General features: G+C 42.5%; 1 protein-coding gene across 2 annotated transcripts in view; it reads right to left on the bottom strand.

The window, feature by feature from the left end:
* shq1 (SHQ1, H/ACA ribonucleoprotein assembly factor) overlaps nt 1-22,343 on the bottom strand; it is a 50,964-nt gene extending 28,621 nt beyond the window's left edge. The window contains exons 1-9 of one of the 2 annotated variants that reach the window (XM_080460825.1): nt 22,278-22,343; nt 21,328-21,494; nt 21,176-21,240; nt 12,168-12,296; nt 11,914-12,074; nt 10,862-10,974; nt 10,680-10,777; nt 1,641-1,798; nt 998-1,051 (exon numbers count right to left, since the gene is read on the bottom strand). In XM_080460825.1, coding sequence (XP_080316951.1) covers nt 998-1,051; nt 1,641-1,798; nt 10,680-10,777; nt 10,862-10,974; nt 11,914-12,074; nt 12,168-12,296; nt 21,176-21,240; nt 21,328-21,470 — 921 coding nt within the window. In that variant the 5' untranslated portion in view covers nt 21,471-21,494; nt 22,278-22,343. Of the gene's footprint in view, nt 1-997; nt 1,052-1,640; nt 1,799-10,679; nt 10,778-10,861; nt 10,975-11,913; nt 12,075-12,167; nt 12,297-21,175; nt 21,241-21,327; nt 21,582-22,277 lie in introns of both variants that reach the window. The other variant, XM_080460826.1, reaches the window with a different exon arrangement.
* Nucleotides 22,344-23,343: the final 1,000 nt, after the last annotated feature.

Genomic DNA, 23,343 nt, shown 5'->3' with positions numbered 1-23,343 from the left:
GCTCCAAATAACCAACAAATGGATGTTTTTCCTTGTTGAATCACTTTTGATAAGACCCCAACCGAGCCCCCCCTCACAAGGGCTCCAGTTAGAGATGGAGATGCTTCAGTTGGGTTGTCTCACCATCTTGTCTCAATCCTTAAACACTCGTCTTCTTTCTGACAGAAAAACTTTGACGACTTAAGGCTTCCCCACACGGTCAGATTTGAACAATCTTTAGTAGTCACAGCCTCTCGCAAGGCACAATTAGAATTTAAATAATCATGTCCGCAGACAAAAAAATTTAAAATGATTCAACAACCGTGACAAAGCTTTGAACCTCAAACTGGTTCATGCAGCTGGGAACTCGGAAAGTTACCAAGGAAATTACCATTTAGCAATTGAGAGCGTTCTCATATGAATGAGGAACATCCGAAAAGGTCCTTGTAATATTCCTATTATGAATAGATTTTCCCTACCTACATAATGAAATCCTGTTATAGATGATTATGGGCAATACAATGTGGCTGTTTTCTCTATAATTGCAATATGGTTGGGCTTATCTTCCCAAGATGTATCAGGAAATACGTCTGCACATGTAAACAGACATGTTTTTTCATTGGGTGACTTCAAGGTCACATTAGCTACTTGGAGCTTTTGAAACTGAAGGTTTCCGATGTATTTTTCTCATCCTAAAGTGGGATCTTACCCATTTACCAGTTACTTATGAAAGCACTGATAAGACTTCTTGCTTCTCAGACAAAACCCTGAAATAAAATCCCCTGATACAATTAAATTAAAAACCGCACTTATGTTGTTCACTTGCTGTAACTGCAGAACAGCGATGCTGTAAAACGTTACACGAGTGGGTAATCTGTGCCAACTTTAATAACCGTCTCGTTGCGAGTTATTAAAATCTCACCGTGTTCGAGCACATTTGTAATAATGTTTAACTATGTGCATCATCTCCATTAAACAAAGAGTGTAAGCAAACAGTTATAGGCAATAAGTGACTCACCTCCAGCCAGCACAGAGTCCCACTGAGTTTTCTGATCGTCCATGGCGACTCCACCTGCAGAACGAGAGGATTTCTAATGAAATGTACCAAGAACATTTGCTTCAATAAACAGTCTTTACTTATTGTCCTATTCCAAATCTAATCTGTAGAATTAAAGCAGTCAGAGGTCAGGATTCCAATGTGCTGTATGCAATATTTACACACGCAACCAAGTGCCTCTTACAATAATATCAGCCTTGTTCAGCTGGCCTCTCTGCAGCTACCTCAGAGGAGTGACACAAAGAGGCCCCGGACTGAGCTCTGGGATCTGCTGGTAATCTCTTAAAGCTCTGAACAAAATGGAGAGGGGCTTGTTCTGAAGGATGTGCGGATCCAGGGCTTTGTCATTCCAGGCGAAGTGCTGCTGAGCGCGCGCACACACACACACACACACACACACACACACACACACACACACACACACACACACACACACACACACACACACACACACACACACACACACACACACACACACACACACACACACACACACACACACACACACACACACACACACACACACACACACACACACACACACACACACACACACACACACACACACACACACACACACACACACACACACACTCCCACTCACGTTGTGATCGCCCTCAGTGGAGCGCACTTCGTAGCAGTAGGCCAGCAGGACGTCCAGCAGGCCGAGCCACGCGTGGTGACGGGACGCCTTGTCCAGCAGGTACGAGCGGTTGGTGAATTTCCTGAGCTGCTCTTTCTCGTCGTCGATGAATGACACGGCTGCAAGAGAGCGGGGATTTCACGGTTAAATGGCTGGTGTGAGGAGCGGTCACAGCAGTTGGGCTGAGGAGTCAGAGACACTTCCCGTGTATAACTTCATAACCTGCCCACGCTGCCGCGCACACATCGTTTCAGTAAAGCTCCTCGTCCGCGAGCGAGAGACACGGGGCAGCAATTTACACATTAAACACATACCAAAGCCATGATGTTTCAATATGGTTTCACTGGGAGGATAAACACCTTCATAAAAGTAGGCTTAGTACTCTAAGTCTTAAAGATTAAATCCACACTAAGCTGGATAAATAGGAGACACATGCCGGTTCGCTTTAGTTGGAAGCGAACTGTGATTTGTGATCTTGGGTTAAACAGGGACAGGTTTGTGACCACTGTTACTCTGGTTTTAGCAAAATCCCTCTGATTTGTAGCATTTAAGTTACTTGATGCCCCAGATAAAAAAACAACAAGCCCATTTTTAATCTCCCCCTTGCCATATTACCATCATTATAAATATAGTACAACACTGTAATGTCAAGAGGACAACAATAGTTTTCCAATGACTTTTTCATATTGAAACAAATCTCAGTTGAAGTTAGGCGATATTACAAAGAGTTCATGTAATTAGACAGCCGCCTGATTATATCTGATTTGATATCAATGCTTGTGATTTTTATGCCTTGCGTATTTAATTTTAACATAAGCATAAATTAATGGGAGCCTCGGCTTATTGTGGATGACGTTCTTTCTGGCACCATTGCACCAGTGCCTCAAGCACACACTGGAACACTTTGCAGCCAAGTGTGAAGCACCTCCAAGTCTGACTCAATGGTCTTTTACAGGAAATGATGGCTCGCTCACTTCATGTAGGGAAACTAACCAACCTAGCTGGAGGAGTGCATGTCTCTCAGACTCATCAGACACACCAGCAGGTATGAAATGGACTGTAAACAGATGGCAGCAGTAGTGAGGCTGCCGTACTAAATAGGGAGTCAAGCCAGGAGGCAGAGATGCAGGTTTACCATTCATCTTCAATACAGATCCATATAACTTAGGGGGATGGAATTGATCTCAAGCTTAGAATGAGCGAAAGGCAAGGTACACCCTGGATAGGTCACCAGAGAAACACAGACAACCACACACAGGCCGTGTTGCACTACAACAATGGACTGGAAATTGTAACGCCACAGCAACATTTTTTAAAAATGATACACACTGAAACACAGAGGATGGTGTAGTGAATGTGCACTTTGACAAAACAGTGGATAAAGTCAAAAGAGTGAGCTGCACAAACTCACCCTGGAACCAGACAACGTTAGTGTTGTGGATCGACTCAAACGTGCAGATCAACTTTTACCTGCAGCCACAGTGTGTGTGTGTGTGTGTGTGTGTGTGTGTGTGTGTGTGTGTGTGTGTGTGTGTGTGTGTGTGTGTGTGTGTGTGTGTGTGTGTGTGTGTGTGTGTGTGTGTGTTTTCCCTGTTCAAATGGAGAAGTGATCTAGTGCGTTTAGAAAATGTCGCACACTGGAAGCTGTTCTCAAAAAGAGCCGTTGTCACGAAAACTGACAAAACAGGAGAACGGTTGAAGTGAAAACGCATCAGGGTTTTTTTTCCGCTCTTGCACGGCAACATTTGTAAAACGACGTCTGAAAATGATGTAGTTTACATGTTGAGCCACTAGCGGTTCAGTCGTGGGGCACATGCACAGTCACAGCGTTTCAGAAAAGTTGTGTTTTCCTGTGTTTCCATGGGGGTGGTGTTGTTTTCCTGTTCCCTGTCTGTACTTGAAAATATTGAGTTTGGAAACACTGATTCACCTCATACACGCCCAGACTGAGGGAGGAAGCTGGAGTACTCACAGAGCATCATTACAAATACACGGGGAAAACAGGAAACTTCCAGACAGAAAGCTCTCCAAATCGATCCAGGAACATTCTCACTATGAGATCATCGACTCTTCATGTTAACATAGAAAGAAAATCACCAATATAAGCTAACAAAATACATTCATTGCAACTGTCTGTCACAAAGGGTGAGGAGTGTGGAGCAGATTCATTTATGGACCACCCTTATCAGAAGATGGTTTCTTCATCTGATTAAGGTGTCTGGTTGTCTTCAGTTGGAGGTGTACAGGACAAAACCTACATTACATCTCTCAGTTGATCTGGAACAGTTGAGTTTGGCTTGTGGGGCATGAAAGCTTGAAGACAATGAGAATATCCATGCAGGCAGAAAGGAGAACATGCAAAGTCCTACTTCTTTTATTAATTGGAGACTCTGAATTAGCCATCAGTAAGCATGTCATGGAGTAATAATGCGTCTCTTTGTCAGCCTTGTCCCTGTAGACTGGCCTCTGCCCACGTCAGCTGGAATAAGCTCTGCACATGGTTCAATGGACAGACACATGAGAATCTATCAAAAATACCACACAGAGATCAAGAAGTTCTCAGCTTTTCCTTTTTTGTCCCGTTGAGGTGGATTTCTGAAATGTGGATGCACATCAGTCTGCCATGTAAACTGCATCTGACAGTTGGCCGACAAAACGGCCCCACAAATCTACAAGCAACAGTCATGTGTGGTAACAATCTACAGCAGGGGTCTCAAACTCAATTTACCTGGGGGCCGCTGGAGGCAGAGTCAGGGTGAGGCTGGGCTGCATCAGGGATTCCACAAAAAAAGTTGTACAAAAAATCCTCAAACGTCATTAATAACAGTTTTAATGATTTCTTCTAAACATGTATGGAATGGACAATGGTACGGTCCGGTAAGGCAAAGTGAACCCAGACCAAGTGTGCTGCGCGGTCCCACGCCAGAAAGAGCGGTAAAATGTAGGCGGGGCTGCGAACGACGCAGGGAGGTAACGTCATTACGCAACAATAGTGGCGCGAAGAACATGGGATTGCAGCGGCAGTCTGAAGCTGTGAGCTCTGGGCAGCCACGGCTGTGTGAGTGCCACATTTCAATAAATCCAGTCAACAAAACCAGCAGTGTGTGCGAAGCAGAGTATATGACCAATACGGCATGAGAGTGCCGATCGTCACTACGTGTGGAGAAATGATGCTTCATGCTGACACTCACAGCCACAGAGAGCGGCAAACACTCTCTTAACTCTAAATAATAGGGACTCACACAACAACTAAAGGACATTGAAAGCCACACCACTCACGGTTCTAAAACCCCTGATCTCAAGCATATATCCGCCGTTTTAATAATATGTAGCAATCACGGAGCTGATCACTGCAATGCATTATGGGAGTTTCTGTTCGTCGTGTTTTAGATGTAATTATTAGGGGTTATATTAGGTTTGTAGTGTTGGTAATGGTTGTGTTGTGTTGTATTTTTGTTGTTTAGTTCATGTAGTTAGTCATTTTAGTTTATTAGTTGTAAGTTGACAACCGGGAGTGAAGAGGAGTTTTCTGTGTAGTGTCCTCCTGCCATGGTGTTCCTGTTGGTAAAAATGTCAAAATAAAAGCCAATGCCGCTTACAGCAGGCATAAAAGATAAGCTCATCTTCTTGAGTTCTTCTTGTACATGGCTCGCAACAATTTTAAAGCTGTTGTGAGTTTGTTTCATTCTATTTCTTCTTAAAGAACACGGAACCTCCTGTGTTTAAAGCCCCTGGATCGGATTTGGTTGATGCATTTCACAACAACAGACATCACATTGTCAAACTTCAGGCATTTGCTGCAACCAGTAGCAGTCGCCTTTCATTTTGTGCTTGTGATCATGGCATTTGAAGATGGTAGAAAGTACCGGGGTGGCGAGCTCTAAAAAGGTGACTGCTGTCTGGCTGTTCATTACACACCGTGCTGTTGTTGCAAGCGTGGAGCGCATGAAGCCGGTGTAGCTTAGCCTAGCCCCGACGAAGGACGGCGGGCGGGAGCTGGCTGGTTGGCAATGTCGGAGGTCCACTCCCCTCGCAAGCCGCATTAATATTATACTTTTATATCAAGGTGGTAGCCACAAAATATCGTCCTGCGGGCCGCAATTGGCCCGCGGGCCAGGAACTTGAGACCCCTGGTCTACAGGGCTCAGTCACATGAAATGATCTGAAAGACGTCTCCTTCTGTGCTCCTGAAAATTCACTAACTGTTGCCTTTTCAAACAGACATCTGCTTAATGGGGGATCAGTAGCAAGCCTAATGGGGCGACGCAAACACACTTCAATCCCATTCACACAATCTGCATCGTTCAGTATTGAAGGGCACGCCGAAATGTCTGCAGCAGAGCGCTGTAACTCAACAGTTTCCCCGCTCCCTCCTCCAAGCAGCTTATAAAACAGCTGAAACCGATTCCTCTCGCTGCATGCTCTGAAGCCCCCGATGAGCGAGGTGTGTATTGGCCGAGCGTGCACACACTACGTGTGTGTGTGTGTGTGTTCACGCTTGCAGCGCTTCGCAGCGATCTCCCCGGATGCAATGGGCGCGCGGCTCAGCTCTGCTGCGAAGGAGATTCCTGCTGCATTACGTCAGGGTTTTAGATGGTACCTGAACCCCCCCACCCCCCCTCGTTGTACAGCTGCAGAGGGAGAGCAAGGCCAAGCGGACACAATGATCCGTGCACATGTGCACCCACATCTGCTCGTGTTCTTCACACACGTCGAGACAGGGGATGGCAATATAAATATAAGACGCACAACTGAGACGTGAACTCACAGAGTAAAAAGCAACAGATATGTGCACCTGGAGCCTCTCAAACATGCAGAAACCATACCGCAGGGACTCCGGAAGAATAAAAGAATGAGAGTTAAGACCTATCCGGTATTAAATTGTATATGAGACAGCAAATCTGCAAATGTAGCACAAACACATTCAATTAAACTGAATATCCAAAGACAAAATGCCAAGTCTGTAGAGAAGCAGAGCCTCCGACACAGCAGCCAGGCGACACTGACGGATCTTCAATCAGCTCTGCAGACTTGATGGATTTACCCAGCGCCGCGGCCATTCGTCTCCACCACCCAGCCAGTCAATTCCAGTGGGCATTAGCGCGCCGCGTATGAGGGCTTCTGCTGATTGCAAATTAATTTCTGACCTAATTCCTCCAGTTGGAGCGGCAGCTTGGCTCGTGGCTGCTCTCTACAAGTCCAGATGGCCTGATGGCACGGAGCAAATATGCTTGGTCAAAAGCGCGACTGAGATTCTGGAGAGCTCTCGCGGGAATCCGCAGACGGTAGAGGTCAAGGAGTCACCTTGCGTGACAGTCACCGTTAATTTTGGCGTGTTTAAGGATCGGTCTACCCAAACTGTAAACTATGGGTTGGGCAGTGACAAAAGCCAACTGGTTTTAAACGGAGCTGCTTCATAGAGGCAGCAGGCAGACGGAGCACCGAGCCATCGAGGCTGTTTAGCTGGTCCGGTGCAATAATGCAGGACTCCTGTGGACAGCTGTGGCGTGTCAGAGTCCTGGCCTCGACACCGGAGAGCACAAAGGGGGGCACTTTCTACTTCATTAGCACTTGTGTCCACATCCATCTGTCAGGTGACATATCTGACAGCCTGAGCAGAAGTGAAAGGGGGGGGGGGGGGGGGGGGGCGTCTAAAAGCCTATAGAACAGGGGTCTCAAACATAAGGCCAGTGAGCCAAAACTGGCACGCAAGAAACTCTAATCCAGCGCACCAAACCATCAAGCAAATTGTAGAAACTTCACAGAAAAGTTTGTTTAGTTTTTTTTTTACACAAATGTTTTGACAGTCGAGGACACACCACAACACTGAGCCCAGCTGAGATATCAGTGATGCTGCCTGGAAGTTAGCAAACTAAGCATTAGCCTCAAAGCTATGCTGTAAGTTTGAAAAAACGCATAATGCAGCAGCTGCAGGGGAAGATTTGGGGGATATTTCATTGTGTTTTGCAACAGAGAGTTTCATTAAAATTTGCTTTATGTTGAGACTGCAGTAACTGTCCGACCCAATTGTTTAGTCTTGTGAAAATATCGCCATTTTTATCACGGAACCTCTGCGCCACAACAAAAGAAAACATTAAAGTTACATTTTAAAGGTTATTCTGGAATGTTTTTTTACACTCAAGATGATGTTGGGCTGTTGTGGCCCTTGAACTGAAATGTGTTTGACACCGCTGCTATAGAAGATGTAGTTTTCTGTGCAAAATGTACAGTGAATAGTTAAGATCAGACGGCGGCAAGCAGCTTACATCTCATGACCGATGTCGTTCTTCACACTAAGCTGGGGCTAATGCTATTCCGGCTGTCAATCAAGCCATTAAGTTTAATTTGACCCATTTATCTATGCCCTGGCTCCCGACTGAGCCACTCTGTCTTAGAATGCAGAATGAGGCGAGGGGGCCAGTGGGGGGGGGGGGGGGGGGGGTAATGCTCCACGCAGGCTAAACTGAAGCTGATGCTAATGGCCTCTGCATAGCCTGAGTGATGGCAACTTGTCAAGTGCGCACGCACGCGCGCACACACACACACACACACACACACACACACACACACACACACACACACACACACACACACACACACACACACACACACACACACACACACACACACACACACACACACACACACACACACACACACACACACACACACACACACACACACACACACACACACACACACACACACACACACACACACACACACACACACACACAGAGAGAGAGAGACACACACACACACACAGAGAGAGAGAGAGACACACACACACACAGACAGACAGAAGCCGGCAGCAGCACTCCGTCTCGCGATAAGGCTATCTGTTTAATCTAAATCCTCTCTTAAGAGTACAACACACGTAAGCTGTAGCTGTGAGAAGAGGGCCTGCTTAAACAGTGCAGGAATTAGCAGACTGCGAGGACGGAGCCGGATGGCAGAGCTTTGGTTCATCACATATCACTCCAGTGGAAGACGCTGCTTTAAGTCTGGAGACGACACGCAGCACATCTCAATCGGCATATATCGGTCGTTAAGTCATCTCCAGTCAGCCGTCTCCCTCAGACCGGTCAACAGGCAGCAGAGACTTGTGGTGATTAGAAAAGGTCCAAGTTCACCCCCTCATAATGGAGAGTGTCTTTCCTGCCTGGATCGCCCTCGGGCACTTCAGCGTGGAGCCGACAAGCTGACTCTGTCCTTCCTTTAGAAGCAGGAGGGAGGGGAGCTGGTGAAAAGACAAATGTGTCCTTTGGGAATTCATATATTGTCAGAGAAAAGCGTCTGTGTCGGTCAGACACAAAGCACAGCGATGAGATTCTTGTCTGTGGGGCCGCGTGCAGCATATTTCAATTAAGATTTGGGGAAATCTTTGAAATAGTGCTCAGGGGAGCAGTAAGATGATCACCAAGTGGAGTTTAATTTGGTCAACAAATGCATAATTGCTCCGCTATTTCTGCAACCTTATGCCACCTTCTGGTAGCCTGGTGTCACTGCAGAGTTGGAAAGATTAGGGAGTACTAATACACATTTACTAACAGGGGATATGTAACTCAATGTGTGTGACATTTTATGAATGAAGAATGAAGGTGTTCAACTAGAAAACACAAAGGAAAACTCACAGGTTCTCTACTTTAGACACGTCTAGAGTAATACTCTTGACTTAGGCCTGTAAAAAACAAATCTCCCCTCAAATAATTGCTCGAAACATAAATTATAGTATTTCATTGACCTTTCTGGGAAATTTGACAAAAGGAAAAGTGAAGCATGTGACTGACCAAGGTGGGCTTGGTACTGCAGGTCTTAACATGTTCCACATTTTCTTTTATCTTTGTTAAGACTGATGTTTTTTTCCTTTTCCTTTGGGTTTTTCCTGTGTGTGCTTTCTTTGATTGTTTATCTGTTTTGCTCTTTTTACCGTGATTAAAGTTGACTCACGTTATGTACTTTTTTCATCATATACGTATGTGTTTGAACATAGTCTGCTGAAAAAGCCCAATAAACAAAGTTTAACTTCAAAAGTTTAAAGGAAACTAACTTTAAAGGAAACTAAATGACAAATTGTATATACGATTTGATTTATTTTCCTTTTGCAAGTTATTGCAGATCTGTTTATCTTAAAAAAAAAAAAAAAACACTTCATATAACAATTAAGCTTACAATTTTTTTGTGTTTGCTAAAATTAAGTCATCATGCAACAATGCCAAACCTCAACAGCGGGCTCACAGCGATGGACGAGGACCTTTTCACTTAGTTTCACTCCCTTTTTGTTTCAGAACCTCTTTATTTTGCATTGTGTTGGACATGAAACCTGTCTACGTCTTTTACCCAGCTTTTAAACACTGGGGAATCTAAATACATACGTCACATTTTTCACATCAGCCAAACAACCTCTGGCTCAAATGACAGTTCTCCCAATCTTAGATTATAGTGGTTTAATATACAGATCTGCTTTAAAAACTCTCCTTCCCAAGCTATTTGCAGTGCTGCGATCCACTTCACGACTGGAGCTACATTCAGCATTCAGCACTACTGCCTGTCTTCCTGCTCATCTGTCCCTCTCTTGCTGGGAAAACTCTATATCTACAGTCCCTTCTCAATATTCTACGTTCCAGTAGATTCATCATTCAGGTCATACCTAAAGCCTGTATCTCCTTTATTTGCTTCTCATTTCAGTTTTCTGCTGCAAATGACTCAAATCATCTGTTACAGTCCTGAAAACTTTCTTCATTAAATCCACAAACACCATACAACCAACAATGAAGGATCTCTGCAGTTGCTTTTAGCCTTTATCAAGTTGCTTCATAAAATATAATCACTGTAAACACTACTTTCTTTTAAAAATGTTTTATTGTATCATTGGATGTCTATATTTGTTTCTATCTTTGTCTTTAGGTCTCTTTGCCAGCCAAGATGGGCAGCCAAATATAGGTATAATGGGTAAAAGATCTCATTTTCACAGGTTGTGACAGGATGTGTTGAACTCACCAGACTCTCCCTGCTGCTCTGTCGGAGGACTCAGCTTTGTCCACCACGGCTTGAATTTCAGCAGCCCTGTTATCTCATCATCCTCAAATAAATCCGCCCTGCAATGACAAGGTGTCAGCAGATGGAAACAGCATTTGGGCAAAGAAAGGCTTGATGTCAGGATTCAGCTTTGCTGAGCTTACAGGTAATGGTCAGGTGAGAAGGCGGATGTCTCTGCCTCCAGCCGGGCCCGCCTCCTCTCTGCCGCCGACGTCCCCTCTGGGTTCTTCAGGTCGATCACGTCGCCGAGTTCTTCCTGCCAGCACAGCAACAGCATGGAAATCTGACTTTACCAACTTCTTAGTTAAAAAGAAAATGTGAAGATATGCATTATTTTATGATTTCATTGATAGAAAAAGTGGTTAAATTCTAAGTCAAATCGATTGGTCAAGGTCAGAATATCCTGCTGTAGTGTACAGGTAAGGGCTTGGACAAAGCACAAACTGGGTGGACATGGTGGGAACTGTAACAAATGAGGCTATAAAGAAACCCAATGTGGGGTAAATACTTCATTTTCATGAATTACATTTACGCCTTAATTAGGCTTTGTTTACAAGTAAAAAGGGAAAACTTTGGGAGCGTTTTGAGAGTCTCTTCACGCGACAAAGCTGCTCGGGGCCACTGAAGATGCATGTTTTTGATAAAAACTCCCAGGGTGGAACTTCTTTAAAACACTGGCTGACTATGTGGAAACCAGGGAAAACGCTCAAATGGCGTCTCCATGTAAACGGGGGAAATGTAACTTTTCTGATACACTGCTACTGCGCATGTGAACCACGGCCGTAGGAAACAGTTCTTCTGCACATGCGCGAGTAGATGGACAATAACAACAATGGCGGTCTCTGGAGTGTCACGGCTCCCTGTGGCCCTACATGAAAACATAATTTTGCATGTAAACAGAATGTTTTTAAAAAGTCGTTGTATAAACAAGCAACTTTTCTGAAGGAAAAATGCAAAAACTAAGCGTTGTCACTTGAATCGTTGCCATGTAGACGAGGCTGAAGAGCAAACTACTGGAGACAGAGCAATGTACTCTCCCATTGATTATAATTAAAATTTCTATTCGTCCTCATGTTTTTCATATTTGCTTGTATTTAATGGAAGACTGTAAAAATAAATATTCACTTTTGAGGACCGAAATTAATTCAAATGATAAGTAGGAACAAACATAATCAGACTCCAGGTTTGGTCCTACCTGCAGTCTTGTGAAGACTCCGGACCTCTGACTGCCGAAGCCATATTTGTGCAGCGCCCCGAGCTCCGCCTCGGACGTCTCCTCATAAACCTCCTGCTCCACCTGCCAGTCAAACTCCTCTTCGTCTTCCTCTTCATTATCTGCCACACTCTCGCTGCATTCTTTAGAAATGTTAACAACCCCCAGTAAATTCAAGGTCCATGTCTCGTCTCCTACCTGCTGCATTTAAATTCAAACAAATAAATCGGACTTGCCTCCACTCATGTCTTCCACCAGCGGTTTGGCCGAGCGCGAACCTTTTGGAGCGAGGAGGCTCGTCAGCATCTGAAGCCCCTCAAAGTGCTCTCCGGGGGTCTGCTTGGGGACATGGAGGGTGAAGAGACCTACAACAGGGCAGAGCATGAAGACATCAAAACCAATCATTAGAATCTTCTCATTTATCAACATGCATTTTATTCAAAATACTTTGTTTGTGCAGAGGTCGTTAGATTAAACTGGAGACGTTTTGCAAAAAAAACCCACAAAAGCATGAGTGAAATCTATGATGTAGAATTGCTTTTTAATTAAAGTCTTAAATGACCAATACAAGATATGTTTGCTAAAGCTACAGCAAACTTATGATTGGTCACATAAATGTGTTTCTGTGACTGCACTATTGAGGGAAAACAGTTTATATCCACATACTTCCAAGAAGAGAAGAAAAATGGAATAAAATATGAAAATATTTACAGTTAAATCGTACCATTTGTACTAAACCTGAACACATTCCTTCTCATTTAAATTTAAATGAATTCAATAGTATTTGTGAAGCATAACTTTAACACTGTTATATCTTTGCTGTTTACATTTAAATAAAAGGGAAAAAACCGACCGAGGAAAGCAAAACTTATCAGGAGAAAACCTGCAAAAAGGAACCAATTCAGAGGTAACAGCGGTTTGTGTCACACATTTTTTGTGTGTTTTTAACCTTCTTTCAAAGATATTTCTTACAGGTGAATACCTGAGCTCCAGTTTGTAGATGAAAGAAATGCAATCAGTTTCTCAGTGCTGTGTGAAACTTTGATTTCAGAGCAGTGAGGACGACGAGCATGATTTGGAACTTCACAAGGGGCTGGGAAAACATTTCCAATTGGCTCAAATTGGCTCCGAGGTGTGTCTCTAAACTGTGAAGTACCAACAATTCAATCCTCCTTTTAGTTGGTATCCAAACTTCAAGGTCCTACCCACTGTGTGACATTGTGTTTTAGGCCCTGTTTACACAACAACATTTTAAGTGAAAACGAATCATTTTTGCATTTTTGTTTCAGGAAAGTTTTGCATTTACACGCCAATATTTTAAAAACAATATCTGTTTGTGGCAAAAACTCTGAAAACGATGTTTTTAATGTAGCGCCATTAGTCGGTGTTAGTTGCTGTTGTAATAAAAACACTTTTATGTGCACAGAGAACGATATAGTAGAAGCATCAACAAAGGCGAGTACACGGACATTCACACAGGTGAAGTCGATTACTACTACGGTGACTCTCAACTATAGAACTAGTGAGTCCAAGGAGAATGTGGACTGGGAGTCAAGACACTCTGGAGGCTGCCTTTGTTATTATTGTCCCTCTACTTGTGCATGTGCAAAAAAACATTTTAGTACAGCCGTGGTCCGCATACGCTGTAGCAGCAAACAGTTACCCCCCCGTCCCGTTTCCATGGAGACAGAGTCACAGAGTTTTCATAAGCAGGATTCAGTGGATTGAAGCACCGGTTGTCATGTAAACAGACACATAGAACACAACGTAAGATTTCGTGTAACAAAATGTTTTGTAATGTTTTCATAAAATGTTGAAATTGTTTGACTGTTTCGATGTCACATACAGTTTAATGTTTCAATTTGTATTTAGAAACAACTGATGCAAGAGCCTCTTCACAAGACGAGTCCATACTGTTTTTTCTGACTTTGTTGTAACGTGAAACACGACAAGTTATGAATATCGAGCTCTGAAGCAACTGGACTGTAGACCTACTCTGCAGTAAAAGGATCCTATCTGGCATCCGGCAGTAAAACCTTTCTCAAAGAAAAGCAGAGCAGGAAATGCCATCTAATGACATGCTTTATTGTTTTGTTTTGTCAAACTTACATCAGAGAATTCACACTGATTGATAAACATCATAAAGCACGGATCGGATGGGGTCTTTGAAATGCACATTCAAACAGATTGATCACTGAAACCAGATTAGAATTAAGCATCTTTAATCAATAAATTATCACTGATCAATGAGGCCATCTGCACACGCATTACTTTAAGCTTAAGGAGCTGCTATTAAAACTAAAGAGGCAGAGCACGATTGATGGCTTCAGTGACTTGGCCACACCGCAGAGATAATCCCACGGTTGCCTAAAGACCTCATAAAATCTCGACCCAGCCGAGTGTTACGGCTCAGAAGTGCTTTACAATGGAAGCTGACTAATTGCTCGAGTTGCAGAATGAAGAGAGAGCGCCTGGAAGTGGGATCTTAATGATTGCTCATTATAAGTCTAAACAAGGACACTCATTAGCCGAGCTTTATTAGCAGATGTTAGAGGCTTATTTAGACGCAGTGTGTTAACCGGGGACGTGCTGACAGACGGGCAAAGAGGTGTCAGAGTCCATAAGGCGGACGCCTCGGTTAAAGACGACTTCATTACAACTGATTGCGTTCCACAGAATGTCAAAGACAGATCACAGCGACGGAAAGTAGTGTACCATCATGAGCGTCCCGCCAATAGTCATTATGATTTGCTCGTTAAAGAGTTGAAGAAAATCCCACATGGGCCGCTACAGTCGCCGAGGAAGAAGACCTATTACAGGGAGCCTGCAGGCTATAATCATTAGGACACTACAGATGGTTCCAGTGGCCCTTTAAACGAGATGAAATAACATGATCAGTTAGGTTAATTTACCACGGCTGACTGACTGAAGCACAGACTTAAGACACCCCAAGGATCAATCGCTGACAGCTCCTGCAACCCAGTTTGTACATCTATTCTGAGAGTAGGACTGACTGGTCACCAGGACACAAAGAGGCTCCACTTTCTGTGATAAACTCAAAAACCAAAAGCAGTGATGTAAAGACAAGTAAGTACAGAGCCTGCCAGGTATCTAGTACACATAAAAACCACTCAAGAAGAGTTAGAACTTGTTTCTTAAGTGTCCTAAAACATCCCGATTGTAAAAGACTTTCTCAACAATAGAGCTGGGTTGGTTAAGCTGTTAATATTGACTTAATTCACAAATCGATTCAAGCAGACAACTTAAAACTAAACGCTGTCAACTTTACCAAGAAACTACTTAGTTTTGATATCAAAAGGGGCTGACTGAGGCCGTTTACTCCACGTTTGGGGGTCTGTTTACACGACAACGGTGCTCAGAGTCACTGAAAACCTCAACTTTTTAAAAACAGCTCCCAAGGTGGAACTTTTTAAAAATGGGAAAAACGCACCTTTTTCTGAAATGTCGCTTATTTAATCTATAGTTGATTTACCTGTAATATGAATTCAACTTTGTCGTCAATCCAAACGAATGTCCATGTACTCGCCATTGTTGGTGTTTATAGCGTATTGTTCACTGCCGCATGTGTGTGTGGTTTCATGAAAACATTTCTGCTGTTTCTATGGAAACGGACATCATTTTCAGAACGTTGCCGTGGAAACGCAAAGCTTTTCTGAAAACAAAGACACAAAAACTACACGCTTTCACTTGAAACATAATTGTATAAACAGAGGCGTAATATAGTGGACAGTTGCTAACATACTGACAAAAATATATTCTTATAGTTTTTAAATTGATATTTCTGCAAAACGTTCAAATTTTAAATGTGTCTTTGTTGAAATTGTCATTGGTAAACCAAATGATCCACTAGTTTTGTTCTCACTGCAGGACCTTCGAAATAAAAAATGCCAAAAACGGTACTTTTGAATTAATTCTGGAGTTTTTCTCATAACAATTAAAAATGTTAAGTATGACAGAGCAATATTAAAACCACTAACAAAAATGTATGTGTGCTTTCAGAACAAACTTCAACCCTCAACGTTATTGAGGTTTACATTAAAGATAACCATCCAGACCAAAATGAGCCCAATCATTACTACTACTCGGAACTTAGGTAAAGAGAACCAAGTTTATCACATTTAATAAAAGTACTACAATTTACATCAACTTCAAATGTGGTTTAAATGACCTTCCTTCCTCCATTACTTGTGAAACCAATAATTTATTGATTTCTGGAAATTGGCTTGCGGGGAGCACAGGATGAGGATGTGAGCCATGAGGTGCCACTTGATGATTTATCTAGCTCATACCGAGGCGTTATAATTGTTGCCTGGATTGAGTGGACTTCGTCCTGAGCTCAGGCAACAAACGATTCATCAATGTTTCAGACGTGCTCGGGAAAAAAAAATGTTGTTAGATTGAGATTCTATAAAACGTCCAAGAAATCCCTGAAACTAAGCCGTGTTTAAGATGACGATACAGATAACAGAGATTAGATTTTATCACACGGAGGAGGAGCAGAGCCCACTACTGTGCTTACAAACCCAAAAGTTCACAGGTCCAAACAAAAACCGACTGGGAGCTTTGATGAGCGCTGACGAAGAGAGAACAAACATTTCTGTTTTCAAGTGAGCTTTCTATATGTGGAGGGAAAATTGAGACGATATGACAGTTTTGCACATCACGCATACAAAACACCTATTTGATAATGTTCAACTGAAACCAACAACAACAAAAGGTATAAACTATATAATTATGTTTGAATGACCTTTTTATGGTACTGTTAGTAAGGATCCAGCCTCCAAAGATGGTTTCAACATTTTGGTGAAATAGTGAATTATTATTTAGCCAGGAGAACCAAATTGAGATTAATAATCTATTTTTCCAAGTGTGTCCCGGAGAGCTGGGGGGGCTAAGGGAGGTCTTGCTCAGGGAGCCCCAGTGCATGTTTTTGGGACTGTTGGGGAAACCGGAGAAAACCTACACACACAGGGAGAACCTGCAAACTCCACACAGAGAGGCCCTGTGTTTGAACCCACGACCTTCTTGCTGTGAAGCGACAGCACTAACAACCGCCCCAGTGCGGCCTAATGAATGGTGTGAGCTTCAGAGCAGACAACATCCACAAGGGACTGTCCAGTCTCAGATCTGCAGGGATAAACATTGACCATGGTAGAAGTCTCCGAGCCTCAACACAACTGAGTGTACTGATTGGCTCATGACCTGGCTTTCTGGAGAGCCTGGTGTGACCCAGCTTGTCCTTGATTTTCAGCCAGTTGAATATTCGATCATTCGAGCCGCATTCAGAATCTGCTGGGTTTCGGCGAGCTGGACTGGCTCCGCCCCACATGCCCATCTTGGGAGGAGGAGGAAGTGCTTCTTCCCCTGGTGCCATGCGGTATTGTTTACCTTCTATCTGCCGCTATGTCACGGAGAAACGCTGTTCAACCAAACCAATTTGAACCCGAATCTGACCCACATACCTCAGACTCTGCAAAACCTACATTTGCTCTTCAGTCTCTACCAGCACAACTTTGCAGACATAAACAATACCTCACAATAAAAAATAAATAAATAAATAAATATAAACGTGGCCTTGGCTGTTGTGAACTAACCAGCCTGGTGCTTCGAAAAGTAATATAAAGGCATATGAATGCCCGTATCTTCAGCATGTTTGTTTACCTGCAGCAGTAGCGAGGGCAAAAAACGGAGCGCATGCGGAGCGCCCTGGTTGTGGGGCGGGTCAGAGGCAGGGTCTACCTGGATTGGGGTTGGCTAAGAAACCCTGGTGATGCTACACAGGGCTTGCTTTCCAACTCGCTTATTGGAGCACACACTTTAGAAAATAACAAAAAAGCCAGAGATAGAGACGACAGACTTTCTTCCCTTCTGGAGTGTCGTTCCCGGGTATGGGGACACATATTACTGTAGGAAAACCATTAGAAAGTGAATTTTACGTGATATGTCCCCTTTAAACTACAATGATGCAACAAGTGAAGACGTATTGTCTTTACATTTTCGTTTCAGAAAAGTTCTGTGTGTACACAGCAATGTTTTGAAAAGGATGTCCGTATGTGGACTGGGAGACATGACACTCTGGAGGCCGCCATGTTTGTTATCGTCCATCGACTCATGCAAGTGCAGAAGAACTATTCACTACAGTAGTATGTATATGTACAATAGCAGCGTTTCAGAAAAATTGCATTTCCCCCCATTTGCACAGCGACAGAGTCATAACGTTTTCAAAAGTTTCCATGGAGACAGACTTCTGGAAAAGCTCCACTTTGAGACCCATTTTCAAAAAGTTGCATTTCGAGCTACGTTGACATGTGAACGGCCCCTCTATAGTTTTCCGTTTCCACTTGAAAACATCATGTAAACGGGGCAGTAGACTTCTAAACATCTAAACCAGGGGAGTCCAACTTCCGTCCTCAAGGGCCACTGACCTGCATCTTTTCCACGTCTCCCTGCTTCAGAAAACCATGATGATGTCATCGCCAAGCTTGTTAAAAACCCCAAGAACAAACCCCTCATTGCAATCAGGCATGTTGCAATCGGGAGAAAAGTAAAACATGGAGGACAACGGCCCCAGATCTAAGCAAACTAATTAAAAGCTACTCATGCATTTGGTTTAACAACATCCTTTTTTTCCTCGCTGCCTTTGCAGGCTTTGTTAAAACTCTGCCCACACGGAGAGAAAGCTCTTCATCTCCAGTCATGGAAACTCACTTGGTTTAACCATTTTTAAATGTTCCCTCCTTGCAGCTGGACGTGAAGCAGCTGTCAGACATGTGCCATCCTTTCCTTGCTTTGCCTTGAAGACCCACAAGCAGGTTTAAGTAGCAACATGTTTCACACACTGTTTCAGTTCCCATTCTCCTACTTTGGTGGTCTGTTTGGAAAAAGGAGAACGATTCTCCGAGGGAGGCCCCGCCTTTGAAACTCTTCATTTTGGTAGTTACTACAAACATCGCATTCGGGTGTGGAACTCACTATTCACCGGATCCTTTCGTCAAAACGTTGCACTGCAGCCAAAACAAAACCCTGTGATCATTTCTCCGATGACATTCCCATCCATCTCGACGATAGTCATTGACCTTGTATGTCCAATAATAAACATGTACTCTGATTACAGCAAATTCTTTGTGTTACTTTTGTTTTGCTTTTAATTCTACTTCTATCAGCTGGTCAAGTCAAGCATTTCCTAACTGAAACCGAAACAAATTGATTAGCTCGAAGCAGGACGCTGGTAGATGTGAGAGGACTTTTATCTGTTTGGGTTCAAGTTGGTTGACACGGCACCATTTGGACCACCTCAGTGAACAAGAAGCATGAAACAACTTTTGAAAATGTCGTGACTGTAGCTAATGATGAAAGAGCATATCGATAGGAAACCATTTTCTAAAAATTGATTTGACCATTTGTATTGCGGTTGTTTATTACATATAAATACAGTGGAGGAACTTGTGGACATGCAGGATTCGTTAGTACTATATGTCCGCAGCGTTTTAAAATTGCTCTTCTATGTTTTCACTTCATATTGTGGTGGCAAATAGAATTTCATGATGAAGGAAGCATGTTTCTACAGTTTCTTATTCACTTTCAGGACATTACCAAAGGTGAAAAGTTCCTGAACTGTAGTGTGAGAAATCGACTACTGAAATCAAATCTATGCGCAGGTTTTCGTATTTTAAGACAGTTTCAAGTGTGTGAGCAAGCCAGAGTGTGCTTTCTCTCCACAAAATGTGCTCATACTTGCTACAATCCCCGTATAGATTCTCTTTTTTCAGAAGCAGTTGCCATGGTCAAGTGAAAATGCATCACTAATGAGAGCTGTTTAGTTTCTAAGGTTTAAATCAGGGGGCGCAGCCAAAAGGTGGTTGAACTGAGTCTGATCAGCTGATCTGAAACCAATAAATTCAGGTCAAACCTCATTCAGCTACTGAAATCTTTTTAAGCTGAAGATCTCTCTGCCTTCAAATGACTGTCTTTATGCTCCGTTCCATTTTAAATTGAGAATGTTAAAGCTGTTTCCCTACTCATCTACACAAGGTGTATGATCTGTAGCTCAAAATACTGATGCTCCATTTACATAACATTCCAAGTGTAAACACAAGTTGCGTTTTTGTATCAATAAAGTTTTACGTTGAGGCGACAACATTTTGAAAACTATGTCCGTTTCCACAGAAACTCACTTTAGCCCACAAGTGGGTGCTGTTGGTTTTGCAATGAAACTACACACATACACAAGCAGAGAACAATACCCTTTGTTTTTCCCCGTTTCCATTGAGACGGAGCCCAAAGTTTTCAAAAAGTTACGTTTCCAGAAGCTCAGAAGTAATCGGACATCCAAAATGCAACCAAAGTTTTTCATTTTCATTTGAAAAAACTGATAAAGTGTATCTGTTGATCTCTGCTGAAACTACAAAAAAACCCTGATTGCTTTCAAAGTTAAACCTTTGAAAACAGAATAAAACAATGCATTTGTTTTTTCTGTTATCAAATAGGTGAAAGACATCAGATGCTCCAAATCTATCTCTCTGACAGGACTAAAAGTGCCAAAATTAAATAAACAAATATACCATTAAATAAGCATTTATATGCATCATTAATTAATTAGAATTGGAATTAAATACATAAATGTGTCATCCATTCATTAAATTACCAATTAATTTAATGTTGTAAAAACATAACTAGTGAAATGATAATTTTTTTAACATTAATTAATTGGTATGTTATTAAATTAATGACACGTTTAAGTATTATTTAATAATGTATTCAAATACTTAATTTTGACACTTTTAGGCTTCCATATGTGTCTGCACCCAGAAAGTAATTTACAAAATGTTATGATGGAAAGATCAATTAAATTCAATAAGCTTTTTTTGAACTCATTCAGTTAGAATTTAATGTAATTTATTGGCTTCACTTCTCAGATTTTGTTAAATTTTGGGGTACAAATTGGACCTCTATTCGAGAGCCTTAACTTTTTGTGGCCCCCTCGATGATCAATCTTGCTCGTCTCATTCAGAAGTGATTAAATCTTAATGTGGAGAGAGATTCAAAAAAAACCCAAAAAAAACAGTTTGTGTGAAATCAAGATATAGTACATCACTTAGATTTCCAGACAAAAGATGAAGTGCTGCCAAAATGGAATGAAACAGCTGCCAGTGCTCGCTCACGGTTTAACAAGTCACACTGTTTCTCTGCCAGTATTCATACATCATGTCATCTTGCAGCCTACCTTTATCAATGTCAAATTTGGCCTTTTCCCGCCCATCCTCCACAATCCGCCCAGGGAGAGTTAGTCTAAAAAATAAAAGTAAATTTCAGTTCAATGCACGTGGCTCGACATGCAAACAGCCACATCAATGCGTGTGTTTACAGTAAACTCGCCTCAGAAAATAAGGCTTTGCGTAGAATTTGAAATCTGTTCCGTCGATGTAAAGGTCGAACTCTGACGTTCTGGTGTAGGGAACCCGGAGGCTGAGGATCAGGAAGTCCGTGTCCTGGCTCAGGTCAAACGCAGGGGTGATCATGATGAGTGGAGATGAAATCCAGACCTGTGAGCATCATGATGAGAGTTACCATGAATTCCTCCACGTTGTGTCAAGCTGCATGTTGACTGCAGGGCGCCACCTGCTGGATGACTGCGCACACGCACATCTGACTGTAAACACAGCTTTTTGGAAACACTTCGGACAGCTATACCTTCCTAAACTTGAGAAAACTATCAATTACAAACAGTTTCCGGTTTGCATTATGTTCGCTTAGAGATCCTCGCACCAGACTCCATTCAAAAATCTACACATTTACATATTTTGAGCTTATTTAAGTCACATTACGCTCATTCTTAAAATGAATTTTACTGTGTATGAGCGTACAGTCAAATGCAAGAATCTTCGGCATTATTCTCATATATAGATAAGCAATTATTTTAATAAAAACAGCGATAGAATAAACAAATCTGGACGTACACGAGCAAAACTTCTTATACTTACTGTCTGCCACATACAAAAAGTGATGTGTTTATTTACCTCTAATCTGCCCGTAATCAACCAGACAACCTCACACACATAATGTACGACGCGTCCATTCTCCGCAATAACGCTTTTGTCCACATTTTTCACATTTAATCGTCTTTTTGTACAGTTCGTCGTTAGCTCCAGTGCAGCATGCTAACGCACGTTTCCTCGTGTTTGGTTGTCGCAACCCCGACAAACACTACGACGCCACAACAAAACGACAGGCATCCACTCTCATACACACACACTGTGGAGGCTGTTTCAACGACAGTCACTGAGCAAAAAGCTCCGAGAAGAAGGGAAAAGTGAATGTTCACTCACCCAAACAGTGCCAGTCTCTCCAGGATGCTCTCAGTTCTCACTGACGGGGCGTCCATGTTTTACCGTAATACAGGTAGAAAATAAGCACTACAGTTTCTACGGGGGAGGGAATATAAAAATGATCAAGGGGGGGAACTAATAACTAGTTACCAAGAGTTAAACTTTGTGTGTGTGTGTGTGTGTGTGTGTGTGTGTGTGTGTGTGTGTGTGTGTGTGTGTGTGTGTGTGTGTGTGTGTGTGTGTGCACGCAGCGGCGCTTCGGGGACTGTTGGAACAGTGGAAAGTCATTTAAGAATACAAGTGAGCATGTGAGTCATGTTACCTTCTACCCCTGAGATAAAATCTAACAATTCTCAAGTTTGTTGAAAAGCAATTATTAAACTTCCATGGGTACACTGAGGTGTTTGAAGGTACCTTTGGATTTATCACGCATCCGTCCATGTATCTTCTATACTGCTTTAATCTTGTTGGGGGTCGCAGGCCACTAAAGCCAATCCCAGCTAACTATGGAGGAGGGTAGGATGCACCCTGGACAGGTCACCAGTCCATCACAGAACAAACATATAATAGTGAGACAGACAGCCACACACAGTCACATTCACACCTCGGAGAAATTGATAACTTTTTGTGGATAATGTTGTCCTTCTGGCGGCATCACATGAGGGCCTCCAGCGTTGATTTGAACAGTTCACCGCTGAGTGTGAAGCAGTTGAGATCAGCACCTCCAAATCTATGGATGGATGGATGGATGGATGGATGTATGGATTGAATGGATGGATGGATGGATGGATGGATAATCGGAATACAACAGAAATACAGTACTTCATTAATCCCAGAAGAGAAATTATTTAATAATGATGATGACGGTAATAATAATAATAATAATAATAATAATAATAATAATGATAATAATAATAATAATAATAATAATAATGATGATAATAATAATAATAATAATAATAATGATGATGATGATGATTATAGGAAGAAGAAGAAGAAGAAGAAAAAGAAGAAGAAAGAAGAAGAAGAAATTTTATAAAGATAACATTTTATACTGACATGAACC

The sequence above is a fragment of the Lipophrys pholis genome, assembly GCF_963383615.2.
Source record: "Lipophrys pholis genome assembly, chromosome: 4".
NCBI lineage: Eukaryota > Metazoa > Chordata > Actinopteri > Blenniiformes > Blenniidae > Lipophrys > Lipophrys pholis.
The sequence above is the reverse complement of the archived record's forward strand: the minus strand, read 5'-3'. Positions and strand labels throughout refer to the sequence as shown.